Source organism: Cucurbita maxima, unplaced genomic scaffold, assembly GCF_002738345.1.
Source record: "Cucurbita maxima cultivar Rimu unplaced genomic scaffold, Cmax_1.0 Cma_Scf00029, whole genome shotgun sequence".
In the NCBI taxonomy this organism is placed as follows: Eukaryota; Viridiplantae; Streptophyta; class Magnoliopsida; order Cucurbitales; family Cucurbitaceae; genus Cucurbita; species Cucurbita maxima.
In genome coordinates this window covers 2,723,444-2,748,277 of record NW_019272045.1, presented here as the reverse complement: position 1 = coordinate 2,748,277, position 24,834 = coordinate 2,723,444, and the positions used below count along the sequence as shown (strand labels likewise).

At 34.7% G+C, this 24,834-nt stretch overlaps 3 protein-coding genes across 8 annotated transcripts; all 3 read left to right on the top strand.

Moving 5' to 3' along the window:
- Positions 1–859: 859 nt before the first annotated feature.
- LOC111465587 lies at positions 860–9,836 on the top strand. 4 transcript variants are annotated; one of them, XR_002714217.1, is made up of 16 exons: positions 860–1,000; positions 1,240–1,317; positions 1,551–1,600; positions 1,707–1,760; positions 2,228–2,280; positions 2,577–2,649; positions 2,808–2,869; positions 3,338–3,406; positions 3,852–3,957; positions 4,198–4,268; positions 4,694–4,794; positions 5,229–5,324; positions 5,606–5,673; positions 5,960–6,005; positions 6,403–6,535; positions 9,643–9,836. XR_002714217.1 is itself a non-coding variant. In XM_023110042.1 (15 exons), the coding sequence occupies exons 1-15, from the start codon at positions 932–934 to the stop codon at positions 6,481–6,483; spliced, it is 1,077 nt and encodes a 358-aa protein (XP_022965810.1). In that variant the 5' UTR covers positions 860–931; the 3' UTR covers positions 6,484–6,551. The 4 variants fall into 4 exon arrangements, 1 of the variants encoding a protein (XP_022965810.1); XR_002714219.1 differs by lacking the exon at positions 9,643–9,836 and adding an exon at positions 6,651–6,885; XR_002714218.1 differs by lacking the exon at positions 9,643–9,836 and adding an exon at positions 6,643–6,885.
- A 2,720-nt stretch (positions 9,837–12,556) lies between these two features.
- On the top strand, positions 12,557–18,542 carry LOC111465526 (tRNA (guanine(37)-N1)-methyltransferase 2). 3 transcript variants are annotated; one of them, XM_023109939.1, is made up of 12 exons: positions 12,557–12,809; positions 12,997–13,094; positions 13,297–13,401; positions 14,117–14,179; positions 14,363–14,436; positions 15,316–15,790; positions 15,882–15,998; positions 16,070–16,228; positions 17,384–17,490; positions 17,572–17,646; positions 17,788–17,880; positions 18,441–18,542. In XM_023109939.1, exons 1-11 carry the CDS (start codon positions 12,715–12,717, stop codon positions 17,848–17,850), a joined length of 1,431 nt encoding a protein of 476 aa, XP_022965707.1. In that variant the 5' UTR covers positions 12,557–12,714; the 3' UTR covers positions 17,851–17,880; positions 18,441–18,542. The 3 variants fall into 3 exon arrangements, with proteins under 3 accessions (XP_022965707.1, XP_022965706.1, XP_022965708.1); XM_023109938.1 differs by lacking the exon at positions 18,441–18,542 and having other exon boundaries at positions 17,788–18,087; XM_023109940.1 differs by lacking the exon at positions 18,441–18,542 and having other exon boundaries at positions 17,805–17,847.
- A 752-nt stretch (positions 18,543–19,294) lies between these two features.
- LOC111465515 (glucan endo-1,3-beta-glucosidase 8-like) lies at positions 19,295–22,175 on the top strand. The gene is made up of 2 exons (XM_023109924.1): positions 19,295–19,872; positions 20,962–22,175. Exons 1-2 carry the CDS (start codon positions 19,517–19,519, stop codon positions 22,067–22,069), a joined length of 1,464 nt encoding a protein of 487 aa, XP_022965692.1. The 5' UTR covers positions 19,295–19,516; the 3' UTR covers positions 22,070–22,175.
- The last annotated feature ends 2,659 nt before the right edge of the window (positions 22,176–24,834 follow it).

The window sequence follows — 24,834 nt, the reverse complement described above, 5'->3', positions numbered from 1 at the left end:
CCCTTTAAACTTTCTTAAAAATTTGAAAAACACCTTTTAATTACCTTTACTCACCTTTACACGTTTTAAAAATGCTTAAAAAGTTTGAAAATTTTAAAAATAATTTATGAGTTGCGACAACATTTTTTAGGAAATTTTATGGGTATTTTTTAAATATTTTTAATGGATGGATATTAATTAATTAATTATTATTATTTGTGAGTTAGAAAGGTATTTTTGAAACCAGAAATATTTGGTAAGGACATTTTTTATATCTTTTTAAAAAAAATTTATGTATATTATTGAAACATTGAAAAGTTTATAGGTATTTTTGTAATACATATTCAAAATTCATATAAAAGTTTAAAAATCAATTTTAGAAATCACTACATAAATGTTTGATCTATTTGAAAGATTATTTATTTTTGTTTTAGAAAAATTAAGTTTTGAAAGATAAACAATATGATGGATTACTATTTATGTTTGTAATATTTCCTTTAATTAGTAGATTTTTTAAACATAAAAAAAGTTAAATAATAATCAAATTAATATCAAATGAGAGTAGTGTTATAAAAAGTGTTTTTTTAATAACTTAATAACAAATTAAAATATTATAAATTAAATAAGTAAAGTTGAACCACACAATTGAAAATGTTAAAAATATTTAAAAACTAAATAATTTTAAATTTTAGTTTAAAATTCTGAACAAAACACAATGAAAATTAATTTTTTAAGTTTAATAAAATATTCCTTCAATTTGTCTCATATTATTTAAAAATTTAAAATTTTAAAATTGGATGATCACACGTACGAACGAACGAGGTTCCCTCGTCATCGGCTCCATTTCCATATAAAAAGTGACGACCTGCCAAATTTCCTTTCGTCCCGCCTCTTTTTCATTCTCCATCGTTCTTCAATTCATCAATCTTCCCGCCGGATTCTCTCTACGACTATGTCTTCCTCACTTCAGTCCCCTTTTCCGGCCATCAGAACCGTCACCATATCGTACTTAGAGCTACAAGTAAGTCAATCTGAGCCATTGTTTGGGAATCGAGAAAGTTCAGACTGAATCACCGAACTTCATTTTTCTCGAATCATTTTGATTTATTCTTGCCTTTTCGTTGTCATTTTGTAGTCGCAGTTTGCTGTTTGAGTTGTTTGTTTCTTTGTCATGGCGATCCTGCATGATATAAATACTAATTCGTAACGAGTAATTTTCAAGTGTTTTTTTTACGTGTTGGTGGAATTTGATGAACACAGGATCGGACTGTTGACTTGTCGGCGAAGATTGAAGAAGGATTCGGACCGAAGGGGCTGGGAATTCTATCGGTTTCTGATGTATGTTACACGTACGCACTCATAGATTGTTGATTTCTGTATTTTCTTGTCGTTGACCTTCTTCTTCTTCAATTTGACACTGATGGCGTAAACTATCGTTTTATTTATCCTAAATATTCTGCTACTTTTTATTCCTTAACTTTAGAAATACGTGATTTCGAGATGTAATTGATCATACACGGTTTCTACGAATATTTTCGGAGTTTTATCTTGGGATGGGTCTCAAATCGCAGGTCCCTGGATTTCCGTCCTTGCGGCAGGACCTTCTACGTCTTTCATCGAGGTATAATTTGATCAATGGAACTGCTAGCTATCTCTGATCGCTTTAAGATTTTGAGTAATTCAGCTAATACTTAATGCATTCGTTGGTGAAATTTCTGCCTTCTAAGATTAGCTAGGTTACCAGAAGATGCGAAGAAGGAGCTGGAAGACCCGGATAGTAGGTACTTCTCATGATGCTTCTGAAGCCACCCATCTCTGAAATTATCAGTTGCTTGTTTATTATCAATCACTTTGATGTGCTTTGAAGTTTAATCCACTTAATGGCATGAGTATAATTATTAAGAAATTTACGCATCCTATAAAGTCCTTAAATGTCAAGTGAATTTAGCGAATCTCTAAATATATAAAATACGTTGTAACCTATGTCACATTTTAGATAGCAGTGCATTGTTATATTTTTGTGCTCAGTAATCTGAAATTTTTGTATTAGATATTCAAAATTAATCGCACTAGTTTTGGGCCCTTTATTTATAAAACTCATGCAGGTGATATCTTCTTTCCGGGGGTGCTATCTTGTTTTACTTTGTAATGAATGCAATTAGTTTTGTTTTTAAGACAATTTGTTGAGACAGCCTCAAGGTTGGGTTTAATTTGCAGTGACCTTCTGTTTCTCTTCATGTTCATCTAGGTATAATTTTGGATGGAGCCATGGGAAAGAGAAACTTGAATCCGGGAAGCCTGGTATACGATTTTTATATGTTACGCTGTTTAAATAAGCAACTAGAGTAATTATGGTTCATTGTTTATGCTGTTTAGTCATGGGAGACCTTAAATCTGCACTGAAGCTGTTGGTAACTAAAGAAGAACATTGCCAAGATTGCATTATGTGATTATTGGTAGTTTTTGTGTAGATTAAAAGCATTTGTGGTTTATGCTAGAAAATATGAACCTTCAGTTCTGTTTCAGCTTATTTTTCCATTTGGATTTTAGCTGAGGCTGGGTAAAATCTATCTCTAATATGCATTTCAACTGTGCAGATTTGTTGAAAGGCTCATTCTATGCCAATCCAATATTGGATATCCCAACAACGGATGCATCTTTAATTCAAAGGTAGTAGTAGCTTCACTAGTTCAGCTGCTAATTTCTGCATGTCACTTTTCTTGCTCTGACTTAATCTATGTTCCTTCATTTTAGTTCTTTTCAATTTTTTCTAAGTAAAAATGAATCATATTTATTGGTATGTTATCATTCGCCATCTACTTTTTCAGGTATCCATCATACTGTGGTTCAAATATTTGGCCCACTAAAGAACTCCCAGAACTTGAATTAGGTATACACTAGATGAATTATGTGATTTTATTTGCTACATAATTGAGACTTATTGTTCTGCAACGTGAATCCATTTAATTTGTTGCTTGACTCTGCCTCCATGCCACTTACAGATTAACAAATAATCGTAGAAGAGGATTTTCAGAATATGCTGTTGATTTCATGCATTGTGAATACTTCTTTTTTAACTTTCAATTCATCAGAAACTGTTTCTCTTATGTTTGCAACTTTACTAAAACCTTTGCGGTATTTTATTCATGTTGTTTTATTTCTGGAAATTGCTGCTTTATCCACTTGTTTCTATACGTATGTTTCTCTCTCTTGTTTTCTTTTCTTTTCTGTTTTAATTCACAGGTAGAAACTTCTGATTGTTCTAAATTTTCATCATCTTGATTAGTTGTATACGTTATGTTGAGATACTTTGGATTTTTTTTTTTTTTATTAATGAGATTTGATAATTGGTTTTCAGCCTTCAAATCTCTTGGAAAGCTGATTCTTGATGTTGGTTTGATGTTGGCATATCATTGCGACCAATATGGTAAGTTTTCTCCTCCTGAAAAACTGTAACAGTCCAAGCCCACCGCTAGTAGATATTATCTTCTTTGGACTTTTCTTTTGAGCTTCCCCTCAAGGTTTTAGAATGCATTTTATGGGGAGAGGTTTCCACACCCTTATAAAAAATGTTTGGTTGAAAACTTAGCTCGAATGAAGAAACTATTCAATTGAATGCTGGTGGTGTTGTTTTCTAAAGCATAATTTTGCATGGTCCAGTTAACCGTTATTATTGTTCTACGATGAACAATTGGTTCCTTAAAAGTGAAGAGGCTTCTTGATTAACCAGATGGAAAATCCTGATGGAAGTTTAGTTCATTTTTTTTTTATAGAAAATATATGCTCCATTATGCTTATAATATGCTACTGCTTTTATATTTAGTTATGGTATTTGCAGTTACGCTGTCAGTTTCTGATTTGTTTATGGACAGCTGCTAAAATGATGAAACTGCACGAGGATGAAACCCTTGAAAAGATACTTCTCAACTCCCGGTGTCATAAAGGGCGTTTGCTTTATTATTTTCCAGCAAACCAGAGGTTATATACCCATCAATGTTGCAATTTACCATTGCTAATTATTTCAACTGTTTTTGAAGATCATTGTCTCTGAAGATCTAAATCTCAAATTTTCTTGGTAAAAAAGCTAATTTTATACATTGGGATTAACTGCAGGTAAATATTGGGATTGAGAACATGGTCATGGTGGTAATCTTGCCCAACTGGGGTAAAATTAATTTTTACTTGGGAATTGCTTACCTCTTAAAGTATGACTTGCAGCACTTCTGATGAAGATAATGATAATCTATCCTCTTGGTGTGGATGGCATACAGATCATGGTTCACTAACAGGTAGTTGGTTTTTGTTCTTATCTTATTCTTATCATCTTCCCTCCCACCTCACCCTTTGAAAACCTTTTCAGGATTTTACTTTTGTGTTGGTATGTTATACTTGTACGGTGAGATCCCGTATTGGTTGGAGAGGGAAACAAAACATTCCCGAGAAGGGTGTAGAAACCTCTCCTTAGTAGGCGTGTTTTAAAACCATGAGGTTGACGGTGATATGTAACAAGCCAAAATGGATAATATTTGCTAGCGGTGGGTTTGGGCGGTTACATGTACATTTTATGTATGAAAAAAAAAAAAAACATCAAAGAAGAAATTCTCAATAAGTTGTAAAACCACACATCGAGAGAGAAACGAGAGACGATGGCGGTTCGATCTTTATGATTGTTGTCATTTTTGTGTATTTTTAATTTCTTCAACTTAATTTGCAGGTCTGACCTGTGCAATGTTTACAAGAGATGGTGGGGAGATACCTTGCCCTGATAGTGCTGCTGGCCTTTATGTTAGGACAAGAGCTGATGAAATTGTTAAAGTAGGCTATTGTTCTCTGTCATTGATAGCTTGTCTTAATTAATATTAGTAGACATTTTCCTTCACATATTCACCAGTTAACTTAAATGCTTATTTCTCTTGTATCTAACTTTTAATTATCACCTAGAGATAGTGTCATGATCATACTTGCCACACAATTGCAAAAGTCTGCTGCCAAGAAAAGTGCAATTGTGACCCTAAGCACTAAAGAGACTAGTTGAAAGTAGGAGTCCAAAATGTTCATTTTTACAGAAAATCCGACCCAACCAGGTCCTGTTTGGCTGAGGAGAAAACTTACCCGACCCGACCTGATGCAAACTATTTTTTTTTTTTTTTTTGGTTGAGAAAACTAGAAATTGTTGTATAACTAAGAAACCATCTGAATTTTTCTCTTATTTTAATCATTTTATAATGTCTCCTCATTATTATTCATAGGTTTATTATGGAGAAAATGAAATCGCTTATCAGATTGGCGAAACTACAGAGATTTTATCCAGCGGCTATTTGTGTGCAACACCACATTGTGTTCGGGTATTTTCCTCTTGGCCATTTATTCTTTTAGCCTATGGATGAGCTTTTACATCGTAAGATACTTGTTTATTTGTTTATATATTGATTTGTTTCCCAAATACTTAGCGTAGAACGCGGTTCTTGTGTTTAATGGTTTTGGTTCTTTCTTATTTGTTTGTTATACAATGATTCGTGTGGGGCATATTGTATTTAATGGTTTTGGTTCTTTCTTTTTTTAATTTTTGACAAGCTATTTACTAATATGAATAAATTTGATGATTTGTTGTTCTTATTTTCGTTAGGCACCTAAAGGGAAGGAAGCTTTTAATCTTGAACGCTCCACATTTGCACTGTTCATGCAACCCGATTGGTATGTTCTTACTCAGACTCAAGGATGAAGTTAACCCCATGTTAAAATCTTTACATTTCCTAATTTTCTCTAGTAATTGTTAAAATTTGTGGAGGGTTAAATTTATGAGTCCTAATTATAAGGCAATCTAAATAATAATAGATTTAGAAAGAACAACTTCTATGAATTATTAGTAACTAAATGTAGTAAGATAAAAATGTTGTCGTGTGAGAATAGTTGAGACTCATATATATCCAACAAAAATAAGCAAGGTTAATTTATTTGATTCATTTTCTTTGTTTTTTAGGGATCAAAAGCTCAATTTTCCAGACGAAGTTCATATTCATAAAGAGGTATTTAGTTCGAACCTAATCACAATTATTAAGTTGTTTTGGGGTCAAGAGAAGGTTGAAAGCTACTTAATCAATCATATTTGTATACAGTAGCCCAAGATAAGTCATCTATGTGACATTGTGGGGCTGGCTTTAGACTTCATCAATCATTGCACATTTTTAATTTAATATATATTTAAGAAAAACTAAAATACTTGTTTCTTAAATTAAATGGATGATAAATAGTTTTGTAGAATTTGAAGAGGGAACAGTTTTGTAGAACTTCGAAGGCTGGTAATCATTCATATAAAATATAATATTCACGAGTTCTCTAAGGGTTGTCTTGTTAAAAGAGTCGACCATCTTTTTGAGCTCGTGTGGGCAACTTTATTTCATTTACTTTATCACTTTCTTGCAGATAATTCCCTCAAATTGTGCTCTGACGTTCGGAGAGTACTCTGAAAAATTGCTCGACAAATATTACCATATCAAATCATAGATAGGAGCTTCAAATCTTGTGTGAACCCTTTTCAACCGCTAGTATTCTAAAGGTACCCATACATTTAATTTTGGTTGAATTTTATAATATAAAAAAATATATATTACAGCACGTTTTTTATTTTTAATAAATAATAATAAAGGAAACTCCCTTTTCAAGATTTGTAGGCTGTTGATAATTGACGACACCAAGAGAAATATAAATCTTTTTTTTATTCCTTTAGAAAGAAAAAAGGAATATAAATCTCTTTGTTGAGAGGAAAAGGGCAAATCATATTGAACTGCCAACCTAATCCGTTAGCCGCCAAGCGTATAAAGGACAAAAGCCTTTAATTTTTGTCGTTTAAAATATAGGACACTTCTGTCTTCTTCTATAATGCTCAACGACAGCTTATTTCCTTTTTCTTCTCCTCTTTAATGTCCATAATATTATGAATTTGTTAACTTATTATGTTTAATTAGGATATGTATAATTATGTATTTAAATATTTTGTGAGATTTTACATCGAGTTAAGAAGGAGAACGAAACATGCTTTACAAATGTGTAAAAATCTCTTTCTAGCATATGTGTTTTAAAAACTTTGAGGAAAAGTCTAAAGAAAATAATATCTGCTAGTGGTGGGTTTGAACTGTTATAAATATTATTAAAGCCAGATATCGGATGATGTGCCAGCAATGAGGTTGAGCCTCGAAGGGGGGTGGACACGAGGTAGTGTGACTGCAAGGACGATGGGTCCAGAAGGGGGTGGATTTTGGGGGATCCCACACTGATTGGAGAATGAAACATGCTTTACGAAGGTGTGGAAACCTCTTTTTAGTAGACGTGTTTTAAAAATTTTGAGGGAAAGTCTAAAGAGGATAATATTTGCTAGCGGTGGGTTTGGGCCATTATAAATAGTATTAGAGGCAGACATTGGACGATGTGCCAGCAAGGAGGTTGAGTCTCAAAGGGGGGTGGGGTAGTGAACTCTGAAGTGGGTGAATTTTGGGGTTCCCACATCAATTGGAGAAGGGAACGAGTGTCAGTGAGGACATTGGATTATAAAAGGGGTGGATTGTAGGATCTCACATTGGTTGGAGAAGAAAATAAAACATTTTTTATAAGGGTGTAGAAATCTCTTCTTAGTAGTCGTATTTTAAAAATCTTGAAAGAAAGCCAGAAATAAAAAATTCCAAAGAAGACAATATCGGCTAGCGAGCCGTGAGTTTGAGCTCCTATGAACTCATATTTAAATATAATAATGATAATAATTAATAATAAAAAATTTATTAAAAGAGAGAATTGTCCCCTCCTTTTTTTTATTTAATAAAACAAATAGTTGTTGTGTTTTTGTGGTGAGACGTGAGAATGTCTTAAATAATTTATGATTTCTTGAAAATCCCATCTCATGATTATAATAATCATTTAGTTAATTAAAGTGATAATTGTTGTTGTTGAGGGGGTGGATGATATCTTAATGTGGGCCCTAGAAAATTAAGGATTAGCCTTGATGTTGACGGTGGGATGGTAACTTTGACTAGCCAGTCATATCTCCTTCCAGCTTTTGCAGCTGAGGGAATTTCCTCCATCCCATTGGAATTTTGTGGGGGCTGCCTTCTAAGTTCCTTTAATCTACACACCCAAATGCCACCCCAAGTTGCCCAATTGTTTCACGTTAGAATCTTTTTCCTCTTCCTTTTTTTCTTTTTAAAATTTAGAATCTAACGGTAATTACCATATTTTTAATATTTTTTTCCTTTTTTTTATCTTTTAAATTTGTTTGACAAAGTCCCACATCACTTAAGGTAGGTAATGATCATAAGTTTATAATGAAAAAATACTATCTCCATCTGTATGAGGCCTTAGAAATCCAAATCAAAGCCATAATAGCTTAGGCTCAAAGTGGAAAATGCCTTAAACTTAGCCATGCCAATCAAATTCTCAAATGTTGAACAAAAATATCATAAAAAATAACTAAAGGGAGGCGTATTTTGTTCGAAGAGTGTGGAGATTCGTGTTCATCTAACAAAAAGTTTAATTTATTGCATGGTAATAATAAGAATGATTTATATTTTTCAGTTTAAATACTCCAAAGTTTCAGATTAATTTTATTTCAAATATATAATAACTAAACAACTTTTTGTTAAGTCCAAGGGTCATCTCTCTGGCTATTTAAAAAATAAAAAAGAAAAAGAAAGGGTCATCTCCACATTTGTGTTGAATTAAAAAAAAAAATAGATTAATTAAATAATAGGAAAAATAAATGAATACCTTTAATTAGTGGAGAGAGGTTGTATCAATAAAACATTAAATTAATAATTCTATCAATTCAGATTCTACTTGACAAACTTCCGTTCATACGTATCAATTAAGATTCTATTTATTTATAATATCTCTTAAATTAATTAATTTAAACTTGATTTTTAAATGGAAAGTACTAGACAAACATGACTCTTCACAATGGTATGATATTATCCACTTTGACAATAAGCTCAGATATGTATTCTTTGATTATAAACTCATGATTATTCCCTAAATTAGCTAATGTGACTATAAATTCATAATCATTTCCTAAATTAGCGAATGTGGGACTTTCATCATTCAACACCTCCCTTCGAATAAAGTACGTTTCTCTTTAATCGAGTCTCGACTTCTTTGGAGTCTTAGTCATTTTTTACTATGCCTTCGAGGAGACTTAACTCCTTTTTTCTTTTGGAGTCCTTTGTTCAACATTTGATGATTTATCAATCTATTAACACGATTAAGTTTAGAGCAGGATTATGATATCATGTTAAGAATGAAAAATAAAAATAAAATTGGAATCGAAGGTATATATTCTCATTGATATACATAGGCTTTAAACAACTAACATCTTCCAATAAAAAAAATATAAACTCAGAATAAAATAAAATATCATACCAATCCAATCATAAAAAAATAATATTAAAATATATACTCAAAATATTATTAATGTAAAAGATTTAAATAATGTAATTATTAATTTATAATTTTTAATGTTTACCAAAAAAACACGGGTAAGGGGACGGTTGTTTTTGACGACTCTTGCTTTTATGACCCCATGCTGATTCGACCCAATTCTTTATTTTTTATATTTTACCGACGACGAAGCTTTTTATTTTTTATTTTATTTTATTTTATTTTATTTTTTCCCTCTTGTAGTAAAGGCGGCACTCACAAGCCGACAGTGGCCGAAATTCCACGTGGGTTTAATAAAGTCAAGTGCCACGTTGGACGATAGCGAAAGGCTTCTAACATGGGGCCCACGCTCTTGTCACCTTCCTACATGGTTCCTCTCCTTTTATTCTTTTTGACCAGACTTTTTGTTTCTCCTTTTGACCAAAATACCCCTTTCTTTTTTAATTAAAGAAGAGATATTACAAGAATTTTAAATAAAATCTCCATAATATTGCGTCAAATCAATCATTAAAATAAAAAAAATTAATCGTCAATGATAGGTCAACTGGTTAAAATATTATACTTCGACCAAAAAGATTTAATGAATGGAAACTTGTAATAGCCCAAACCCACCGTTAGTTGATATTGTCTGTTTTGGCTCGTTACGTATCGTCATTAGGTTCACGACTTTAAAACGAGTTTACTAGGGATAGGTTTTTACCTACGATTTTATGTGGTTGAAAAAATAACTATTTTAAAATATGCAAGTATTTTAAAAAAGTTAATGGAAAAATTATGATAAGTTGTGTGGCTAAAGAATTTATAATTATGGACCGTTTGCAAATTACAACCATATTAACTATAACCATTATTTTATTTAAAATAATAATAATAATAAAGAGAACAATGAATCCAAATGGAAGGGCAATAATGTCAATTGGTGAATATTTTTTTGTCCACAAGCTGACATCACAATCTGGGGACTATTTTAAGTAAAGGAAGGAAAAAGGCCTTAAAATGAATACGAGTGGCGACAGCGTAAACTTCAGGGCTCAGGCCCCTATGTTCTCTATAAATACACGCCATTTCCTCGACCTCCATTCCCCAATTCCGTCCTTCTTCACAATTCCTTCTTCTCATTTTCCTCCGGCCACCGGTGTTTCCCCTCATGTCCACCGCACTCTCTTCTCAGTCAGCGCAACTCCGCCTCAGAACCTGCCGGAAAACCAGTTTTCGAAAGCGGTGCTTGCGGATGATCAAGCAACAGAAAACCAGATTCTATATCCTTGGCCGTTGCATCTCCATGCTTCTATGTTGGCAAGATCGCGATATTCATGATTAAATCTCTTAACTCCACCGTCGATTGTTGTTTTCCGCCTCTGAACGCGACGATCAACGCTCTGTTTGGTTCGCAAGAGCCTCCGATCGGAATTTAACTCCGATTCTTGACGAATTGGAGTGGAGAAATGTTTAGTCGGAGTTTCGGTTTGATTTCGCACCAAATGTTAAAACGCAGCGCTATGATTCGTCCGCTTCGAGCAGATTCCTCTTGAATCGGCAGGGGAGAGACAAATTGAAGGCAAGCAAAACTAAATCGAGTTTTCTCTTCGAATTTGATTTGTTTTTTCCTTCTAATTTTACTGTGATATTGAACCGTTGACGAATTTCATTCGACGGATACTTGTATATAAACTGATGAGAAATTTAGGTTTTCTTTTGTACAAATCTGAAATCGGACTCTGTGATCGAGAATCATTTGTTGAATCTTATTTATGAAATTAATTTCATCAATGGAAAGACATGGTTGTAGGGATTAGTTCTCGTCTTCATGGATTCGTTTGTAGAAATTAGTGTCTAATTCTGGAGGAATTGAACTTCTGTTAATTTTAATCTGATGATTGTGCGATAAAGAACTGGGCAACAGAATTGGAAATATTATTAGAAAATTACAATTTTCAAGAACTATGATTACAAATAAATTAATAAAAATATCTTAAATTTTTTTTAATAATATCTTCAAACTTTAAATAAATCTAAGAAATGTAGTCAAACCTTGAAAAAAATTTAAAAAATGTGTTTAAAAAATAACCTTTCAACTTTCAAATATTTTTTTAAAAATAGGGTATTTTTTAATAGTCAGTGAACATTTTTCATAACTTTTAATAGAAAAACATTAGTTATTTAAAAAAAAAAAAAAAAAAAAACTATTTTTTCCGTTTTAATTTATTAGTATATTGATAAATTAATTTTTTTTTAAAATTAAAATCTTAAATCTCAAAAATATATAAGGCTGTGACTCTCACGGTTATGATATTGTCTACTTTGAGCTCAAAGCTCTGTTTTGCGTTGGGCTCCCAAAAGCCTCACACCAATTGAGAGAGTATTCATTGTTTATAAGCCCATCATCATTCTCTAAATTAATCGATGTAGGACTTTCATCATCCAACACCTCCCCTCGAACAAAGTGCGCCTCCCCTCAAGCGAGGCTCGACTCCTTTGAAGTTTTAGTCATTTTTTCTGTGCCTTCGAGGAGGCTCGACTCCTTTTCTTTTGGAGTCCTTTGTTCGATGTTTGAGAATTTACCAATTTATTGCCACCTAAGTTTAGGGCATGACTCTGATACCATGTTAGATGAATACGACTCTCTACAATGGTATAATATTGTCCACTTTGAGCATAACCTCTCATGGTTTTACGTTGAGTTTCCCAAACGGCTTCAAATCGGAGAGAGTACTCTTTGTTTATAAACCCACGATCATTCCTTCAATTTGTTGATGGACTTTCATCGTCCAACAATGGTAACCATTAAAAAAAAACAGTAAAAAAAGAATCAATAATATAAACATAAATCAAATAATAATAATTTTTGTCAAATTTAGTCGAGAAATGGATTACCTATTAATTTTAATAAATCGAATTGATTTTTTATATTTTTTTAAAAAATATCAACTATACTGTGAAGAGCCCAACCCAACTTACTGCTCATGGGCCCCGGCGGTTCAGCCCAAATCTCATGTTAACTCAAAACGACGCCGTGTAACCAAGTAGAGAACTGATTGCTTAAGCTTTAAACCCTAGTCCCGTCGCCGCCGTCTTAACTCAAGTCTCCGGCGACAGTTTGCGTTCAGAATCTTCCCCACTACCAGTGAAAATCTCCATTCTGATTTTGTTTGTTCCCAGCGAAAATCTCCGAGCTTATTCATCTATTTTCAGTTTTTTTTATTGCCGGAGGACGATAATTGTTCTATTCTGATCTGAAATTCTTATTGAGTTCGGTGTTTTTTTTTTTTGTTGTACTATCGAGTATTGAGGAAAATCGAACTTGTAAATCGACCAATGTTGGACGAAAGCAAATTCGATGTGCATTTGAAACTCTGGGCGCTAAGAATTCCCAGGGAACTCTGTAAATCCGCCATTAAAATACTGAACGGGTACGTCTTGTTTTTTGTTGCTTAGTTTCTTAATTGTACATTTCTTCGTTTCTTAGTTGAACTGTTCATCGTTCTCATCCGAGTTCGACAATCTCTATTTTCTTGAAAATATTGTTTCGATATTGCCTTTCATTTTGAAGGTAGATTGTTCTTCGGTCTCATTTCGTTTATTTTGTAAACTTTCTAGGTACTTAATTGATAGGCCCCGGATTAAACCTGTGACGGAAGATCCAACATGTGATAAGAATCGGTATGTTATATTATCGGAAAAAGTTCAATCTACAGGTAAAATTCTCTGTCATTGCACTTACTGACTTGGTTTTCTCTGTTCATTATGCTCTTTAATAAGACTTTCTGTGAGCCAAAGCTCTTTAAAATGGCATCCTACGTTTCTTCTTCCCTTTTTAGTCCTTTTTTTTATGGAAATTTCATCGACCATGTAATAGATGACACCTTATTCTTTGTTGTGATTCTTTGAATGGCTCAGAGTTGTCCGAAATTCCAGAAATGAAGCTTGAAGAGCTGAAAGGTTTATGCGAGATTGAACTAGTTCCTTATTCACTAACTCTTGGATATTCTTATTGGGGAACAGGTAGTTTCAATAATCTCATATTTTATTTTATGCATCGTGCAAGTTTGACTTGACGCATTGTGTGTAACGACCCTATTTTTCTTTATAAAATAGAGATGTCACTACATACATGACATGTCTAATTTGTGTGTAAAAGTTTGTGAAAATATTTCATAACGATGCCATGGACGTAAACGTTTATAATAAATTCATTAAAACAATATTGTTATGAACAACATAGCGGAAAATAGATAATATGAATTTGAATATAAAAACGAGACAATGCCCTGATCTAACCTGAGGGCTGCTAAAACCTACTACTCTAGGTTTGGTCCCATGACCTTTACTATAACGTTGCTTTCCGTATAGGGATGTCTTACCTTAACTTGAAAAATAAGAGTAGCACATGACTTGAGTATTTTAAGAAATATTCAGTAAGTAGTCTCACTATTGGGGTCGGAAAATGCAAACACAAGCAATCATGTTGGGACCTTTCATTGCGTAAAAACATCATGTCATGACCTTGGTCTCGACTTCCTGTCCGGGAAGTGTTGTATGTTGCTGCAGATGGGCTGATGAACCCATGTTGTCTTTGACGGTTTGATATTATGATGATTGCATATACCGTGTCTACTTTTCAGTGATAGTTTAAACTACTATATATGTGCATTTACTTGACATTTGATGTGTCCATTTTGTTTATGGCCGGCTAACTTACCGTGTGGCTCTTATGTAGATCATGTACTGAAGCAGATTCTGCCTCATGGAGTGGAAGTGCCATCATCTTTTGAAACAATAGTTAAGCACTCAAGCCATTGCCATATTTTGCCTTCCTTTTCCTTTCTACCTTACATTTGCTTGTGCTCTTTATAGCTTTTACGTGCATTCTTTTCTTCTCCTATATGGCTTTTAGGTCAGCATTATTCTGTGTTCTTTATTACAACTATTGACAGTGAGGTGATGTTGTTCTGTGATTTTACAGGTCACGTAGCTCACCTTAATATACACGACGAATTGCTCCCTTATAAGGAAGTCATTGCGAAGGTTATTTATGATGTACGTCATCAAGATCCATTTACTCATTTTTTCCAATGAATTTGAAACGTAAATTGTGAATAAATGATCATTATACTATATTTGTTACTTCATTTTCAATGCTTTTAAGTGTTTTTGTGTAATAGCTCAAGCCCATCGCTAACCGATGTTGTCCTCTTTGGGCTTCCCTTTCGGATTTCCCCTCAAGATTTTTTGAACGCGTCTCCTCGGGAGAGGTTTCTACACCTTTATAAAGAATATTTCGTTCTCCTTCCCAACTGATGTGGGATCTCACAATCCACCCCCTGGCCCAACGTTCTCATCGACACTCGTTCCCTTCTCCAATCGATGTGGGACTCCCCCAATCTACCTCCTTCGTGGCCTAACGTCCTTGCTGGCACACCACCTCATTCCGCCCCCCTTCGGGATTCAGCCTCCTTACTGGCACATTGGCCGATGTTTGGTTCTGATACCATTTATAATAGCCTAAGCCCACCACTAGTAGATATTGTTCTCTCTGGGCTTTCCCTTTTGGGTTTCCCCCCAAGGTTTTTAAAACATGTCTCCTAGAGAGAAGTTTCCACACCTTTATAAAGAATGTTTTGTTCTCCTAGCCAACCGATGTGGGATCTCATACTTTGTGTCTGCGTCCGTGTTTGAGGGCGAGGGCGTGCTAATGATTTAGCAAGAATCAGATTTCTTTATTGCTTTTAGTGCCATTGTTGGTCCCTTTCCCCCTCATTTTCCCTATAATAACTTTTCTATAACTAATTCTTTTGATTATTACGTGGGGTATGGAGGTTGAAACCTACCTCTCTAGTAGAGAGTTGAAAATTTTTAATCGTTGAACTATGCTCGGTTATTCGTTTGTAATTATTTCTTTTCAAAATCTAATTGCAGAAAAATTATCCGAGAATTAAAACAGTGGTAAATAAGGTGGGGTCGATAACAAATGAGTTTCGGGTTCCAAAGTTTGAAGTTCTGAAGGGAGAGAATGATATGGAAACAGAAGTGAAACAATATGGAGCAACTTTTAAGCTTGACTACAGTTTGGTCTACTGGAACTCAAGGTTAGAGCATGAACACATAAGACTGGTTTCACTGTTCCAACCAGGAGAGATAATTTGTGACATGTTCGCCGGTATTGGTCCTTTTGCTATTCCAGCTGCCCAGAAAGGCTGTATAGTATATGCCAATGACTTGAACCCGGATAGTGTTCGATATCTGAAGATTAATGCAGAAATCAATAAAGTCGGTGATCGTGTTCATGTTCATAATTTGGACGCTAGGAAGTTCATTTCTCAATTGATGACCGTGCCAGACAATGAATGTAATTCTGAATCTGTTGCCTCGGTGTTAAAAGCTTGTGAGAAAGGTATCGGAGGGACCGCTTAGTATCATCATTGAAGGAAATTTTCATAATAGAGATTGTGTATCGTCGATCTTAATTTTCATTCTTGCTTCAGTTCAGGTGGAGGAAGTCCATGGTAGTGTTAAAACTAGCGATGAAAGTGTAGAAGGCTCAAGGAGTGCTGATGTATCTGTTGCTGCTCTTAAAAGATCCTCAGATTGCTGTGAGAAAGGTAAAAAATTCATCACTATATCTTGTGATTGAACAATGAAAGATCATCTCTTCTTATAATTTGCGGTGCAGATAATGGAATAGCTGATGATGCTTCCATCTGTGTAGCTGGTAAGAGAAAAGGAAACAGTAACAAGAGGTTGAAGGGGTCCGAAATATCTCATGCTAAGACCTGGGAGCATGTTGATCATGTGATTATGAACCTCCCTGCTTCTGCCTTACAGTTTCTCGGTATGAACGTTTTTTTTCGGGTTTATTTCATTTACCTTGTCGTGGTTGTTATGCATATTCCTATACATTTTTTAATGTTGGAGGAAGAATTGAAACTTGGGAAATTATCAATGTTAGCTAGCCCACCTCTGCCGGTATGAGATTAGAGGGAAAATTATGGAAAGGGAAACAATAAGTCTTTGATTGTAACGTCCCAAACCCACCGCTAGTAGATATTATCCTGTTTAGGTTTTCCCTTTCAGGCTTCCCCTCAAGGTTTCTAAAATGTGTCTGGGATCTAAGAAGTTTCCACACCCTTATAGAGAATGCTTCGTTCCCCTCTCCAACCGATGTAGGATCTCACAATTCACCCTCCTTTAGGGCCCTGCATCCTTACTGACACTCGTTTCCTTCTCCAACCGATTTGGGATCTCACACGGGTCGTTCAGATGTGAAGGGAAATCAGAGATTTTTTTTTCTTTTCTTTCGAGCACAATGGTGGAGATGTTTGAGATATGTCATCTTTACCCACCTTTCAAATGAAGTTCTCTATTCAAGATTCTGTAAACACTCTCCCTTCGTGGTTGATACCGATTGTAGAGTTTCTTCAATCTCTCTTAGCTCTTGACTGAGGGAGAATTTCTCATCTTCTACGGAGATATATAGAAAGAGAGCATCAATTGAAGCTTACACGAATGGAGACCTTATATTTGTGAGATCCCATATCGGTTGGAGAGGAGAACGAAACATTCTTTATAAGGGTGTGGAAACCTCTCTCTAAGAGACGCATTTTAAAACCTTGAGGGGAAATCTCGGAAGGGAAAGTTCAAAAAGAACAATATCTACTAGCGGTGGGCTTGAGCTGTTACAGATAGTATTAGAGCCAGATATCGAGCGATGTGCCAGCGAGGAAGCTGAACCCCGAAGGGGGTGGACAAGAGACCGTGTGTCAGCAAGAACGTTGGGTCCCGAAGGAGGATAGATTGTGAGATCCCACGTCAGTTGGAGAAGAGAATGAAATATTTTTTATAAGAGTGTTGAAATCTCTCCCTAGCAGCGTTTTATAACCTTGAGGGGAAACATAGAAAGAAAAGCTCAAAGCGAGAGATTGGCGGTTACAATATTAGTATGCTACCATTTTCTTACCAGAGGCATATTTTGGAATTTTCTTACCAGATGCATTTAGGGGCTCGATTCCGCTGAAGTACTGGAAGGGCTCCCTCCCTTGGATTCACTGTTATTGCTTCATGCGAGCAAATGAGAATCAAGAGTTCATCATTTCGGTATGTTCAGACTCCTATTTTGATATTCGTCTAGCAACATCATCTTTCTTCTCATGCTATCTTCATAACTGTTCATTCCAGGTGGCCGAGTCTGCCTTGAATGCTAAAATCCAAGACCCTATTTTTCATAGAGTCAGAGATGTTGCACCAAACAAGGTATTGCTCTCTATTTGTTCTTTAAACTTATTTTGTTTATGAAAAACCAAGGAACAAATTAGGGCATACAAGAACTAAAACAAAAGAGGCCCCAATCAAACTTCCATTGTTCTTAACTTCTTATATTTTTTGTTTTGATAGGCAATGTATTGTTTAAGCTTTAGGCTTCCACAACAATGCTTCAACGAAGAGTTAGCTAGCTGAATCGTATCCGTTGCAGTCGGTCGGGATGCTTACTAAGCCAAGTTTTCAGATTCATATGTGGTAAGTTTCTTAGTTCTGAGTTCGTAATTCATAGTCGTTAACAAGATATAGATGTACAAGCTAGGTATATGTTCGAGTAGACAAGTTTTTAGTCTCTATATTTCTAGCTCTGGTTCATATCGGTCACTGTCATTCAAAACGTTAATTTTTGTTATTGTATCCTCTAGCACTGGTTCATTTTGGTTTAGGTACCTTTAAATATTCATTTTGGTTTGGATCGGTGGAATCTCGTAAATAGAAATTTATGATTATGATTTAAATGACTTATATAAATAAATAAAAATATGAATTATGAGAAAAAAGTTGAAACATTTTAGAGATATATTTAACGGAAGTTAACGTGTGTTATATCTTTTTGTGGGAAGTCGACTTTTAGTCAACCTATCTTTCGACTTTATTAAAAAAAAAACTATTTTATTTTTTATATGATGAGATTTGAAATCAAAATTGGTCATTTACTTTATGAAAAGATTGGCAATCTCTTTTAGCTTTTGATTGATCCATTTATTCTTCCTCCTTTTGCAATGATAAAAGGATGTATTTTGGGAAAGAAACCAAAGCGAGAGAGATTAGATGAAAACATTCCACGTAGACATTGCCTGGAAAGTCTGCAACTTGGAGCACTCTTTTTCAACTCGTCTTCAAAATTACTCATTTTTTCCATTTTTGATAATCACAATTTGCATTATTAATTAATTAGTCATAATGATAAATTTTATATTTATAATATGTTTCTTTTAAATGATTTTTAATATTTTGAATATGAAAATTAATTAATTAGTTCCTTCGTGTCTTGGTCTTTGCCAACTATTTCAATCATCATCCCCGTAAGATTCTCAATTTATTTTCACATAGATTTGAGTAGAGATTTGTCATAGAGAGGTTTCATGGATCGACTTTTTGTAGAGTGTCCTTTTCGTCCTCCTAAGTTGGGCTCTCGTGTGTCCTGAGTTTGATCAGATCAACCAGCGATCGGTTTACAGAGGAATTAACCTCCCCTTGTGATCGGGATGAGGTAGACGCCTCCCAGATAGGGGCAATCGGAGTTTCCTTAAGTAGCCACCGACTTACCATTATTGTTAAACTTCAATACTTGAAATCTTCCCTTCTTTTAAAAAAAATTCATTTAAAATAATATTTTTAATTCTTAATTTTTGCTTAAAAAATATATAACAATCAAATAAATTCAATCATATTTTATAAACGAAAAAAAAAAATAATATAATATTATACCAGCATAATTCATAAAAATTTAAATTTCAATATTATATCACTAAAAAATATATATAAATAAATAAAAGAAAGCACGGTAGTGAATTGGGTAGGGACATGTAAATATTTTTGTTTTGATTTATTATTTTAATTATTTTTATTTTATTGAGCTGCTTACAAAAATAAGAACCAACGTGCGATTGCAGCCATAACTGAATAACTGAAATAAGTAACGAATCTTTTTTTTCCTATCCTTTTTTGTTTCTCTGAAATTAAACTCCATTTTTTCTCCTTCCTCATGAAGCTCCTCTGAATCTCCAAACAGACCTCTTATTTCTTCCTCCTTTCTTGATTCCTTCTTTATTCAAAGATTCCGATTCAAAGAAGCAAAAGAATGTCGAAGTCTGGACTTCAAATCCACAGGAATTTCACATTCAGAACAATTCTTTTGTTGTTCTTGACGATTATCCCAAATGGGGAAACTGTTGGAGTGAACTGGGGAACTATGGCGACTCACCAGCTCCCACCAGAGAAAGTTGTTAAAATGCTTCAAGAAAATGGGTTTCTTAAATTGAAGCTCTTTGAAGCTGAGGATAGGATTTTGGAAGCGCTTATTGGAACTGATATTGAAGTTATGTTGGCTCTTCCTAATTCAATGCTGCAAATTATGAGTGACGATTCTAAGGCTGCTGCTTCTTGGGTGGATGCCAATGTTACTGCTTATACTTATCATGGTGGTGTTAATATCAAGTTGAGTATTGAAGATTCTTGATCTTACTTTATGAACTTTTCCTTTTGTGTTTTATTTTGTGCACTTTAGGTGTTTGATGAAATTCCCACTTCATGGTTTCCTCTGTTTCTGCTGCTGCTTTCATTTTAGATCAATTCATTGAATACCAATCTGTTTCTTTCTCCATTTTCTTTGTTTAGTTCTATATTTGTGCGAGATCTCGCTTCAGTTGGGGAGGAGAACGAAACATTTTTTATAAGGGTGTGGAAACCTTTCCATAGCATACGCGTTTTAAAAACCTTGAGAGAAAGCCTAAAGAGAACAATATCCGTTAGCAGTAGGCTTGAGATGTTACAAATGGTATCAAAGCTAGACATTGGGCGATGTGCCAACGAATAGGCTAGCCTCAAAGGGGGTGGACATGAGGCGGCGTGCCAACAAAGATGTTGGGCTCCGAAGGGGGTGGATTGGGAGTCCCACATCGATTGAAGAGGGGAATGAGTGTCAACGAGGATGTTAGCCCTGAAGGGAAGTGGGTTGTGAGATCCCACATCGGTCGGGGAGGAGAACAAAACATTCTTTATAAAGGTGTGGAAACCTTTCCCTAGTAGATGCGATTTAAAAACATTGAGGGAAAACTCAAAGAGGGACAATGTCTGCTAGCGGTGAGCTTGAGCTGTTACAAATGGCATCAGAGCCAGACACAGGGCAATGTACTAGCGAGGAGGCTTAAACCCAGGTGAGTGGACACGAGGTGGGTGCCAGCAAGGATACTAGGCCCCAAATGGGGGTGGATTGGGGGGTCTCACATTGATTGGAGAAGGGGACGAGCACCAGCGAGGACGCTGGCCCTGAAGGAAGTGGATTGTGAGATCCCACATTGGTTGGGGAGGAGAACGAAACATTCTTTATAAAGGTGTAGAAACCTCTTCCTAGCAAACATGTTTTTAAAACCTTGAAGAGAAGTTTGAAAAGGAAAGCCCAAAGAAGACATTATCTGTTAACGGTGAGTTTGGGCTACAACCTTGAAATGGATGAAAGAGTTGAGATTTGTTAATGCATTTTATGAAGGCTGAGGCATAAAGTTCAATTGAAAAATTGTTTTGCAGGTATGTTGCAGTAGGCAATGAGCCCTTTCTGAAGTCCTACAATGGCACTTATCTTCAGTTAACATTGCCTGCCCTGAGGAATATCCAGCAAGCCTTAAATGATGCAGGGCTTGGATCAAAGGTCAAAGCTACTATTCCTTTCAATGCTGATATTTACAACTCCCCGGACTCAAACCCGGTTCCATCTGCAGGCGATTTTCGGCCCGAAGTCCGAGACTTAACGATCGAGATTCTGCACTTCCTATCCATAAACAATGCACCTTTCACAGTCAATATCTACCCCTTCCTTTCCCTCTATGGCAATGACTACTTCCCTATAGACTTTGCATTCTTTGGTGGAACATACAAGCCCATCAAAGACGGAGATCTAACCTACACCAACGTGTTCGATGCCAATTTCGACACGCTCGTTTCTGCTCTAACGAAAGCAGGATATCCTGACATGAAGATCATAGTAGGGGAAATCGGGTGGCCAACGGACGGCGACAAACACGCCAATATCCAAGACGCCAAACGATTCAACCAAGGATTGTTGAGACACGCTCTAAGTGGGGAGGGAACGCCAGCTCGAGTCGGTGTAATTGACGTCTATCTCTTCAGCTTGATTGATGAAAATGCCAAAAGCATAGAGCCAGGAAGCTTTGAAAGGCATTGGGGAATCTTTGAATTCGATGGTAAGCCAAAATATGAACTAGATCTGTCAGGAACAGAACAAGAAAAGGGGTTAATAGCAGTAGAAGGAGTGAAATATATGGATAAAAAATGGTGTGTTTTGAACCCAAATGTGAAGGATTGGGAAGGATTGGCTGATAATATTGATTATGCTTGTAGCTTATCAGATTGCACTGCTTTGGAATATGGATCTTCATGCAATCAATTAACTGCTGAAGGAAATGCTTCTTATGCGTTTAATATGTACTATCAAATGAACAGCCAAAAAAGATGGAACTGTGAGTTCTCTGGTTTGGCTATGGTGACTGAACAAGATCCTTCTTATGGGAACTGCCAGTTCCCTATTATGATCGATTACAACTCTTCTTCTTCTTCATTTCTAGATCTTCTGGTTGCAATCTTTATGGGATTTGTGGTGTTTTTGTGTTTGGAATGATTGGGAAAGAGGAGCAATGTTCATGTTTTTCTCAATGTTTTGTGTACATTACCATATGAACATTGATTCCTAATGGATTATATGATAGAATTCTTCTTTTGCCAAATTGCTGGTTATATATAATACATGCAAATCTTTGCTTATTTGTTTTCTGGCGCTCGGGTTATTTCAGACAACGAGTTTTTTGAGCTTTCTCCTTCGGGTTTCGTCACAAGGTTTTAAAGGGCATCTACTAGAGAAAGGTTTCCACACCCTTATAACGAATGATGCTTAGGACTTGCTCGGGATATTCTCCATTTTGGGCTTTCCCTTCTGTGTTTCCTCTTCCGGACTTCCCTTCAAAGTTTTAAAGTGCGTTTGCTAGAGAGAGATTTCGACACCCTTAAAAAAATGGTTAGAGCTTTCCTTCAAGTTTTAAAACACTATGCTAAAGAGAGGTTTTCATACCATTATAAATAATGTTTTGTTCCTCTCTCCAATTGATGTGGGATCTCACAATCTACCTTTAGCTGCTAGTACTCGTTCTTCTCTCCAATCGATGTGGGATCTTACAATCTACCCCTCTCGTGGTCCAGCGTTCTCGTAGGCACACTGCCCAGTGTTTGGCTCTAATAACATTTGTAATAGTCCAAGCCTATCGTTAGCAAATATTGTCATCTTTGGACTTTCCTCAAAGTTTTAAAGTGCGGGGAGAAGTTTCTAGACCCTTATAAATAATGTTTCGTTCCTCTTCCCAATCAATATGGAATCTCATAAAGATAATCTTACTTGTATTCACTTGTAAATCTATCCTAATATTCCTCCCTTTGTCGAGCATATAGAGCTCAATTGGACAAATAACAAGCATTAATTACACATGTGAGGCATTTAAACGAGCAAAACCCCATGAAAAGAAAAAGAAAACAAAAAATGAAAATGGTACATTATGGAAAGTTTCATAACTTCATTGGTTTGCTTTCAATGCACCACAAATAAATGGTTCATATGGAAACATGTCACCTTCAAATTTCACATGTATAATATATGGTCTCAATGACCAATATTTATTGTACCGATTTCTTAGATTCTATGGACTTAAATGCACTTTTCGCCATGAACTTAGTCTAAAAAAACTAAGATTTATAATTTTTTTAAATATTATAGTAGGAGCATACCGGAGTTCGATTGGAAAATTTTTTTTAGCCACTCAAAATTTCGAGTTGGTTTGGTTGGTGACTCGAATAACTGTAATAGAGTTCATAACCCAACCTTACCCTTTATTTTCCCATTAGGCTAAGTTGTATCAAATATTTGTTCATTAAAAAAAAAAATTATTTAATAAAATCTTACTTAGAATATATGTTGTAATTAAACATTCATAAGTCACCGTCACCGTGCCGCTAACATTTTTTATAAGAAGGTGGAAATCTCACACCCAAATCCACCGCTAGTAAATATTATCATCTTTGGGCTTTCATTTTCAAGTTTCCCCTCAAGACTTTAAGGGTGTTTTGTTCTCCTCCCCAACCAATGTGGGACCTTACTAAATCTCTCCCTAACATATGCGTTTCAAAACTGTGAGGCTGACGATGATACGTAACGAGCAGAAATTGACAATATCTACTCACAGTGGACTTTAGTTGTTACAAATGGTATTAGAGTTAGACACCGAGTGCTGTGCCATCGAGGACACTAAGCTCCTAAAGGGGAGAAACTGTGAGGCTGACGACGATACGTAACGGGATAAACCGGAAAATATCTACTAGTTTGAGAAATTATTAACCGGATTAAACAAAGACCATATATTCCAATCAACCATAGAAACAATGCCATGTTTCCCAACTAATTTGGCATTAATTTTAATAGGGCTTCTAAGATTAATATAATAAATAAAGGATTTTACTTTTGTCAAAAGAAATCAATGCCTAATCCAATAATTAACATTTTATCTCACCAAATCATTTAGCTTAATCAGTCATGACTCTTTTTATTTTTAATAAATCCAAATAAAATTTAAATAATTATGCTACTCATTTAAATATAATCTATTAATTATATAAATAAAGTATTTTTAACAATTTTACCTTATAATTATTCTCAACTATTTTACGTTATTAAAATAATTTTAACTAGTTAAGTTTTAATTCAATCTTCCTACTTTATATTTTTAAATTTTAAATTTATTTTATAATAAATCTAAATAATTATCCTCAAATAAATAATTTTAATAAAATTATATAAACTTTCTATATTAAATATTTAGTCTAATTTATATTTTATATGGTATAATAAATTATATTAAATAAGATCTACCATTATAATAATTTATTAATAAAATAATAATATGCCTTAAACTTTAATTTAATTTTTATTATATGATAAATAATATGCATTAAATTCGTTTAGCCATCAATATTAATAATTATTGTCAAATAGATATTTAGTAATATTATACAATAAATAATTAGTATATTAAATTGAATAAAAAAAACTTTTTATCGGCATCATATTTTTTAAAAATTGAAACAAGCACCCCTTAGATGGGTTAAAAGGTAATTCTTAAATTTGGTGGGGAATTTTTGAAAATAAGTTGAGAGGAAGGGGTGGAAATAAATATTTCCAACTATAAATGCGAGCAATAATAAAGGATGGTGGTGATTGGGGAGAGAACGTTGAAAGAAAAGGACTAGGAGGGTGAAAATGTAAATAAAAGAAAAGGAGTGGGGTAATTTGGAAATATGAAAGAAATGCGGGACCGGGACAGGTGGTTTCTTAATATCCCGTCG